This window comes from Stylophora pistillata, chromosome 4 (genome assembly GCF_964205215.1).
Source record: "Stylophora pistillata chromosome 4, jaStyPist1.2, whole genome shotgun sequence".
Taxonomy (NCBI): Eukaryota; Metazoa; Cnidaria; class Anthozoa; order Scleractinia; family Pocilloporidae; genus Stylophora; species Stylophora pistillata.
This window is the reverse complement of record NC_142522.1, coordinates 2,716,526-2,725,292: the sequence shown is the minus strand read 5'-3', so window position 1 is coordinate 2,725,292 and position 8,767 is coordinate 2,716,526. Positions and strand designations below refer to the sequence as shown.

Sequence of the window (8,767 nt, the reverse complement as noted above, 5' to 3'; positions counted from 1 at the left end):
TCACAGTGCCTCCCTTCACCCAGGTGTATAAATGGGTACCGGCAATTTAATGCTGGGGGTAACCCTGCGATGGACTGGCATCCCATCCAGGGAGGAGTAGAAATACTCCTAGTCGCTTCATGCTACAGAAACCGGAGTTAAGCACCGGCCTAATGGGCCACTGGGCTCGTAAACACTTTACCTTTTAAATCTTGTATGTGTTTCGCCCGTTTTGATGATTGCGTGCTTGCGTGACCGATTGACTTGTTTTTGCCGCCAAATTTATACTCAATTTCGAGCAATTGTGCGATTTCTTCCGCAATGGATTAAATTAGCCTTTGAATTCGAACTCGAAGGTTTTGAAACAACATGGAATTTTAGCTCTCCATCTTCTGATGATGACTTTATATTTATAGTTGCTAGTAGAATTATGTAAACCACAATTGACCTTGCCGGCTCTGGACAAATACGAGTTGACACCGAAACATGACACAAGCTGTTTCGGCCTGATGCAAATCACATATCGCCATTGCAGTTGCAGAGGAAGGATAACAAAATAAAATGAATCAAACAAAACATCAATCGACCTTTTTCGGTTTAATAGAACTTTTAAAAGTCGCTGTTAATTATGCCTTCACGCGCCAATAAGTCGTTGAGCCATGATGTCCCCAGCCTACTACCAAGAGTAGCTTTGTCCTCTCCCCAGACTCCCCTCACACAAATAATCGGACCTGAGCGGTACAGATCAGATTTTCTCAGAAAAGTAGGACTCTCTAACTAATGGTAAACTCCATTTTCTCTGATTTTTAAATAGAATTCGGATCAATATTTTTTATTACAGCAGTAAACACTGTATCATAATTAGTCAGTCAGTCGTCAGTCCGGATTCTCACAAACCGCAATAAAAATTCCGGTTTCCACTCAAGGACCACAAGTGAAATACAACGGTATATTAGCAGCTTATAGTTTATAGACGAAGATTGTATGTCTGCTTCCATTTTCAAGGATTTCTCATCTTATTTCATATTCATTTTCACAGTGAAAATTCCACAATTGTACCTAGAGGATTATGAGAGATGAAAAACAGGATTAGGAATTTCATAAAACCACATTAGGTCAGAGATTACTTAACACGACTTTATTTGCTGCCACCCAGTAAACAAAAAGCGCCAATAATTAATATATGCAAGCTAGAACGATATTCTTTTAAAATAATTATAGAAAATCAGTATTGAACACACACAAAAAAATTATTAAATTTATTACGAACAATTTAAACACTAGTTAAAATTTTTTGTTGTCTTATTTGAGGATGAAATGGTAAAGCTCTTTAGTAACGTAGATCCTTCCAGTTGAATGTAGAAGGCGAAGAGAAAAAATTATAATGACTATGATCTATAAATAGATGGCTCCCAGCCCTCGACAACTTACGAAATATTACTTGGGTCAAGATCTCAATATTCCAAATATATATCTTTACACTACGTCACTCTCGTTCAAATTATTAAGTCAGCTGTGATTCGTTTGTAAACTTAATTTTAAATAAGTTGGAAAACTTTTCTTAAACGCTTCGCTTAAATGCGCATAAACTGGAGGGGCTTAATTTTAAAGGAATTTTTTCCTGTTTGTGTTTAATTTCCATATTGTCCCCCGATCGTCAATGTCTTTGTTACGGAATTCAAAACAAAAAAAAATTATTCGATAAATTTAGAAAGAAAGCGGGTTTACTCTTTTGACAATCTTCTCAAGTCTGTTGGCTCGTAGTTCTGACAATGGCATGAATACTTCCCCAATCACATAAACATTGTCTTGCACATGATCAAAATCCAATACCACAAAGTGCACGGTGCACTCTCGTAATTTGTTATGAACAAAACCAGGTACGATGAAAGTCTCGTTGAAAGCTGGATTCGTGGTACGAGAAATTTTGCGCGTCCACTGCCACGACAACATTTCGGGTAATATGCGCATTTTAACGCTGCAATTAGGCGGGCGCAAGAAACTTTCGTCTGGCGTAGAAATCCCAACAACTTGAATGACGGTAATGTGTAATTCACGACTGGCCGTATCGTAAAAACACGAGAATTCAAGCCGACATTCCTCCTCCTCTGATGACAATTTCTTTTTTAAAAATTCTTCTGGGTTAGGATTGAACAATCCATCAGATTTAAGGTTGGAAGGTAAACTCATTCGCTTTGATAGTTTTGGCTTGTCTGAGCCACTCAACCCACTTCTTTGAAGACTTCGAGCGCTCCCATCTTCAACATCCTCGCTGTCCTCTTGGATGGTAGTAATTGCGCCAGCTTCGTAAGGCTTCGTTATGCGAATTCTCTCTTGTTCAACATCGTTCAACTCAGTTATTTCCGGGTAAGATTCTGCGGAAGACTTTGCTAGCGTATATACATTTGGTTGGACTTGAACTGGTCGAGTTTGTGCGGCGAGGAACGCGCCTTCGGGACTTGAGGCGGAATAGTAATCGATCTTGGCGCGTACATCCCGCGAAAGTGGACTATAATTTCCCGATCGCTTTGCATAAACAAAATATCCAACACAGACTACGATGACTCCGGCCAGAAATCCAAGCACAGATCCCAAAATCACACCAAGAACGCTGGGATCCTGTCGGAAAAAAACAAAATATATGAATGGTAATGAAGTAGAGAATTCTTCAAAACTTACCGTAGATTTAAAAGCATGCCAAAGTTTAAGTATTTTTAACTATACCCTGCCTACGTACCGTCATTTGAACGTTTCTGAAGTCATGTCTCCTTTTTCGGCTGTAAAAAAACCTTGCCTTCTCGTGTCACAACCAAACGGGAACTTCTTAATGCGTGAACGTGTCGAAGGCTCTGCTTACCTGGACTTTTCGCGGGGTCGAGTAGGTCATTTACTGATACAAATGAGTTGTGAATATAAATAAGGCTTATTAAAGAGCCTTTTGTATCTGTCCATCATAAAGACCTTCAAAGTTCCGTATTCATTCGTGCGTAACATGTTGATGGATTCGGCCGTGGGTTTGTTGTTATGCAAAACACTGCTTACCCACTCAGTTCTCTTTGCGTCATACATGCTCCAGAAACAGTATTTACTCTGAAATAAATTAGATTACTCTTGGAATAAATGAACTACTGTTCGATCAATGTCAAATGATGGTTTTTGGACCGCCAATCTGTTTTTCACCCCCTTCTCGCGTTCCATATTCAACCACAATACATTAATGTAAAGCTCTCAAGGTCGATGTCATGTAAACACCTCTCGATTATCGCTTACTTTTTGTTGGTTTATTATCTTTCCGTTTGATTTTCATCGATTTTTGACGTCTTGCAGTGAATTCCTTGATTGGTTTTATTTTCAACCTTTGAAAACAACATTCCATGCAAAATGGCAATTACCATTCTAAAGCACCTGCCGCTATAAGATTTTTCATAATTAACTATGATTTTTTAAAGCTTTCTCTTTAAGGCGAGAAATACATAATAAAGGTTATGTCACTTCACAGACTCGAATGAATGGTACATTCTTCTCGGCAACAAAGAAAATATGGTTAAAAAAAGGAAAATATTTGAGTTACACTGGGCTTAAACTGCCTGCTTGTCCAGAGGCTACAAACAGGAAAGCCTTAAGAGATTTTTTTTCTTCAATCTCGGTTTCGTTTCGGTGTAAAGTGAAATAAATTTATTTAGGTGGTATTAGAGGGTTAATTAATCAAACCCTTTTCGAATGAACCCCATGCATTTAAATTTTGAAAGCTAATTAACCATCTATTATGAACAGTTTGAAAGATTCCTAATTTCAAGTTTCTCGAAAGTGAAGCATTTCGTCTTGCGTAAACATCCTCTTGTTGTGCATGTAAGTAAAACTAAAATAGCACCTGTTTTTGGTTTCATGATGAGTAGACCCTTAAAGAGTACGTCAGTCGAGATATATTGAATTGTTTTAGGTCGTTAAATATAGTAAGACGTAAATTGGCAGGAAATCTCAAAATAATAGCTCCCAGAAAAGATAAACTCTAAAAGAGACAAAATCTTTGCTTGAAAAGTCTCAAGAATAATTAGAATTGAGGAAGTTTGGCGGTTTTTTTTTAATCATGAAAAATGGAGTTGAATCTTTTACGATGTTCAAGCAAGCCAAAACCTGTTTTCTTGATAATGATCTCTCCGATATTACAAAAGTCACAATAATATCTTTATTCGGTACAAAATATATATAACACTTTTCCATTAAAAGTGATAGTTATTGTGGGTTTTCACTTCCTTCAGTCATATACAGAGTAGTTTCTCAATCAATTTTTATCCATTTCAAGTAGTCCCATCATTCTCAGTGTTGTAGGTAGGCGCGCGCAGCGTATAAGTCCTTTTGAATTTATCACATGACTTAAGTTCCTCTAGTGACACGTCCAACTGAGCAACGGGTTTTCTGTCCTCTTCTACACGAACAACCACAAATCGGAGGATAGCTTCTCCTAAATCCACTGCTTTTACTCCAGATATTACAAAATGGTCTCTCAAAACGCGGCTTTCCGAAATGTTTAGCGTCCTTGTGCGCTGCCATGTTGAGAAGTTTGGAAATAGGCAAACTTTTACGTAAATATCGCAGTCTGGCGTAATATTTTCATTTAGGGCAACTTCAAGACCCAAAATAGAGACGTAAAGCAAAGGGGTGACAGAATTACCTTTCTTGTACAAAACAGACACTTTAAGGTTTCCTACTAAAGCTTCCTTGTCACACGTAAGGTAGTTAGGTCCTTGGTTGACCTTTTGCAGTTTACGTTTTTCCCCATCTCGGCGAAGTGCGCTTAAAAGTGTAGACATTATTTCAGTGTCTTTACCCACTTTTAAAATGCACTCATCAAAACGTTTTGAATGTTCTTTTTGGACAAGATCAACATCCTTTTTTTCTGAGCTTTTAACAATTGGGATGCTACCATCCACAGTTTGGTATTTCTTTCCAAATGTCAACTTATCATCTACCACGCTATCTTTCTCTATAGCAGACCCGGTCCTTTTCCTCTGACCCAATGTTTTATCCAGAACAAAACTTTCTGTATCGGATTCCACTGCGAAGCTTAATGTGACGCTTGATGTACCAAATGTACTTTCATCAATCGGTGCAAAGCAACTTGCACCCCTATTGTCTTCCAAGTATAATTGAGAATTATTCGCTACATCACCACAACTGCAACCACTATGGACCTTACTTTTAGGCTGCTCAGCAAAGCTGCTCGCTCCTCTCAAGTTTATTTCTCTCACAGCGCAAAAATCACCAAAGATGCTAGCCCCTCGAATTTCATTCTCTTTGTTCTCCGTGTTCACAAATTCACGCTGTTTTGCCGTAGTCTTCATGATCCCTCTATCTCCTTCCTCACTTTGAAATGCACCAAAAATGCTGGCACCTCTCAGTTCTGTTTGCTCAGAATGTAATTCCGCTTTAAAACCTTTCTTAGGTGTGTAGGGAAAGTTCGCTACCATTTTCTGGCAATGAACTCTACACGAAGGTCCATAGATACATATTTCACTAGACGCTCTGAGGAAATTTAAACTACTTTGTCTTCCACCTTTCGCGAGGCGCTCAGTTCTTGATGTAACCAGCTGTCGATCGTCATTCAGATATTCAGAACTCTCATCAGCTGCTATCTTAGTTGGCAAATTTGACTGCCTAGACATCATCTGAAACTCACCATGTCCTTTGCAACTACCTGGACCCAAACACAGTGAGCCTGGTGCCTTTACCGTTTGCAAGCAGCTTGCGCGACCTCCACGATGGACTGAGTTCTGAGGCAAGGGCAAATCATCTTCTGAAACTAACTGCAGTTTTTCCAACAACTGTAAACTTTCCTGAAGAGGTGCACGCATTCGTCTTCGGCTCGAATAAGAATCTCTCTCATGCGTTGCACTCCCACACCTCTCAATTTCTTCGTCAGGAGACTCAGATGTTGAAGTGCAGACTTTTCCTCCTTCACTGCGGGACGCTTCCACATCGTTTAGCCACTTTTCTAAATCCATGCGTCCCAATGGACTTTGACTCATTCCTTTGATATTCTCTGAAGTTAGAGAACCAGATATCCTTGCACCTGGAGTTTGAGGCCTTATCATTTCACTCAACGTTGCATGTGCGTCATTTTCACTCCCATGATTCTGAATTTCATTCGAGTTTCGTGCAATATCACCCCAAGTAAGTCGTGTTTGGTTCACGCGAGGCTTCGCTTCCTTAGTTCTCTTTTTGTCAGCACCTGCGCCGTGTATGCGACAACGACAGCCTTTAACGCATAAAGTACTTGGGGCACTTTCTAACTGCAGCACACTTGACCGTCCACCACTATACACCCCACGGTCAAATTTAGGCGTCTGATGTCTGCCAGGTATCTCATATATTTCTCCTTCTTGAGCACTTAAAGAACAATGTTCACTGATAGGATACTCTTCTAAACTATCAACTTCATAACTCTCCGGAGAATCTGTACCTATTCCACTGGACGCTGTGGGGTTTCTTCGCGCGCAATCGTCTTTGCTAGAACATTCTACCCCGTCATCTCTGTCTTGATACGAAGAATTTTCGCGATCTTTTGCGTTGAAATGAATCGGACTTACACCTGTATCTCTGATTTCCGGCTTGGATATGTTGACGACGCATGTCTGCCCAAGTAATCCCGCGATATTGCCAACTAATCCAGTGACTGGTTGGTACTGTGGTAGGTCTTGATAATCTTTCCTAACAGCATCCACGACGTCGTTGTTTTCTTGCTGCAGCACAGAAGATGGCTCTTTTGCAATTTTCTCCGGTATGTTATGAAAACGAATCATCCGTCGCCCATATCGCTGTTCAAATTTTCTTTTGAACTTATCCTCCGACATTTTTTTGCTTCTGCACAGGACACTTCCGCTTGAAAAAAGTAAACCGCCAAACATGAGCATAAGAAACGCACCAATGGCGGGGAAAAAGAACGCGCTGATATCAGCTGAATTATCCTGTGGTGTGACGTAAGTTTCCTCAGTGGTCTGGTCAGAAAGGTCTGAAATAAAGTAAATAGGTTACGTGAAAATAACTCAGAGTCTCTAGAGAAGTTGTAAGTTGAAATTATAAAAGGATAGATTTTTTTTAATGATATAGATCGCTGAACAAAATTTAGATTTATACACTAAAAAATAACTTCTTTGGAAGCTCAATATTTGTAGACAGGTTGGCTAAAATTAATTCCGCACTCATGAAAAAGTTGTTCATTTTAATTGGAATGATAATTTCTGTCTTGGAATGAAACAGGCTTTTAAAAATAATTGAACCTATATTCTTTCGGCTATGTTCATGAGACCCAAAGTACGAAGAAGGAAACCACTTAGGAACACAGTGAGAATGTATCCCATAGATTCCTAATCTCCCTATTCACAAAAACTCTACAACAAAATGAAAATCGGTCACCCGCGAATTATCTGAATGACCCTAACCGGGTTCTCCTTCCTTGGAAAAGTTCCAGAAAAAAGTACATGTGTAACAATTATTAAAGCTCTCAGCAAAATCACTTAAAACTCACGTTTGTAGCTAACAGTAGAACTTGTTAAAAAAAACACTTTTGGAGGAAATTTGCTATTTTTCTGGAGTCGAGATCATGGAAGGAACGGGACTTATAATAATAACTTTTGTACATTTATTCAGGATTTCCAACATATCTTGCTATGGTTCGTTCCCTTGTTCCTCTGTGAGAGGAACAAAATCGAAATTAGAAACATAGAAAGACATGCTTTTAATTCAAGATCACACTCCCCTAAAACAAATGATGATTGTTGCCACCCGTCAATCCACCCGTCGTGCCAAGCTAGAAAAGGAAATTTTTTCCAATAACATTCCTTTTTCTTTATCAGATTAGAAATGCAGCTTCATTTCAAAGAAAAGATTTAATGATCTTTTTAAGTCACACATTGCTCAATTATTATTAGTTTATCGTGTAAACATCTATGTCATTCCGTGTAACTAACTGTATTCACGCCCTTTGGGAATGCCTATTTTAGAGATGGGCGTAGCTAGCTTAAAAGAACTTTCTCCGCGAACACAAAAATTGCAATTTTCAAAGTTCTGACGTTTATAATAGACTTTATCGAACCATCTATGAACGGTTCTGTTATTGGTGGGTTTGTCTCCAAACCCTGTGTTGGTGTTTATCAGCAGTGTTAAGCGAAAGCCATAAAAAAGGGTGAGACTGAAATACTGCTAATACCAGTTGTTGACAAAAGTGCAGCGCCCTGAGCTAACTCAGTAGAAAACCTATTGCTACATTTGTTATCCCGTTTTGTAGCATGGACGTTCTAAGCTAAAGAGTAAGGACTATAGTTGCTACCTAAAGAAGTTTACTTTGCAACAAATATCAAATTTACCAGACAAAAATTGGTTGCAAACGTGCACTCGTGACCTGCAGAATGTCCATGCTGTGTATGCACTAAACCTTCAAACACCGCTTGTATCAATCATTATATCTAATTTCCATAAAGTTTCCTAAATAAGCACGCTTTAGTGTTACTTACTCAAAGCATACTGTATTGTTCCATTTGACAGTATTTCCATAATCTAAGGGAACAACCCCAAGAAAATTTCCATCAACATCTCCAGCATCTTCCACTTGAACGTCACCTCTGCTGGTCACGTGTTGACGTCGGGTATGGCGTGAATTAGAGCGTAGTCATGGCAACAGTGACGTCACAACTTTAGATTTTGCTATCATCGTTGTATTCTGCATTAGAGGAACACAGGGACACCAGGCTAGTCAGAGATTAACAGATAATTTATTATCTGGTTGTCTAAT

The 8,767-nt window shown here is 39.1% G+C and overlaps 2 protein-coding genes across 2 annotated transcripts; both read right to left on the bottom strand.

Annotated features, from left to right (window-relative positions):
• Positions 1-1,102: 1,102 nt before the first annotated feature.
• Positions 1,103-2,887, bottom strand: LOC111321706 (uncharacterized). Its single transcript, XM_022924667.2, has 2 exons — positions 2,717-2,887; positions 1,103-2,598 (listed from the first exon to the last, which is right to left on the bottom strand). Exons 1-2 carry the CDS (start codon positions 2,720-2,722, stop codon positions 1,687-1,689), a joined length of 918 nt encoding a protein of 305 aa, XP_022780402.2. The 5' UTR covers positions 2,723-2,887; the 3' UTR covers positions 1,103-1,686.
• Positions 2,888-4,142: 1,255 nt separating this feature from the next.
• Positions 4,143-8,755, bottom strand: LOC111321756 (uncharacterized). Its single transcript, XM_088756161.1, has 2 exons — positions 8,490-8,755; positions 4,143-6,988 (listed from the first exon to the last, which is right to left on the bottom strand). The coding sequence occupies exons 1-2, from the start codon at positions 8,527-8,529 to the stop codon at positions 4,278-4,280; spliced, it is 2,751 nt and encodes a 916-aa protein (XP_088612287.1). The 5' UTR covers positions 8,530-8,755; the 3' UTR covers positions 4,143-4,277.
• Positions 8,756-8,767: the final 12 nt, after the last annotated feature.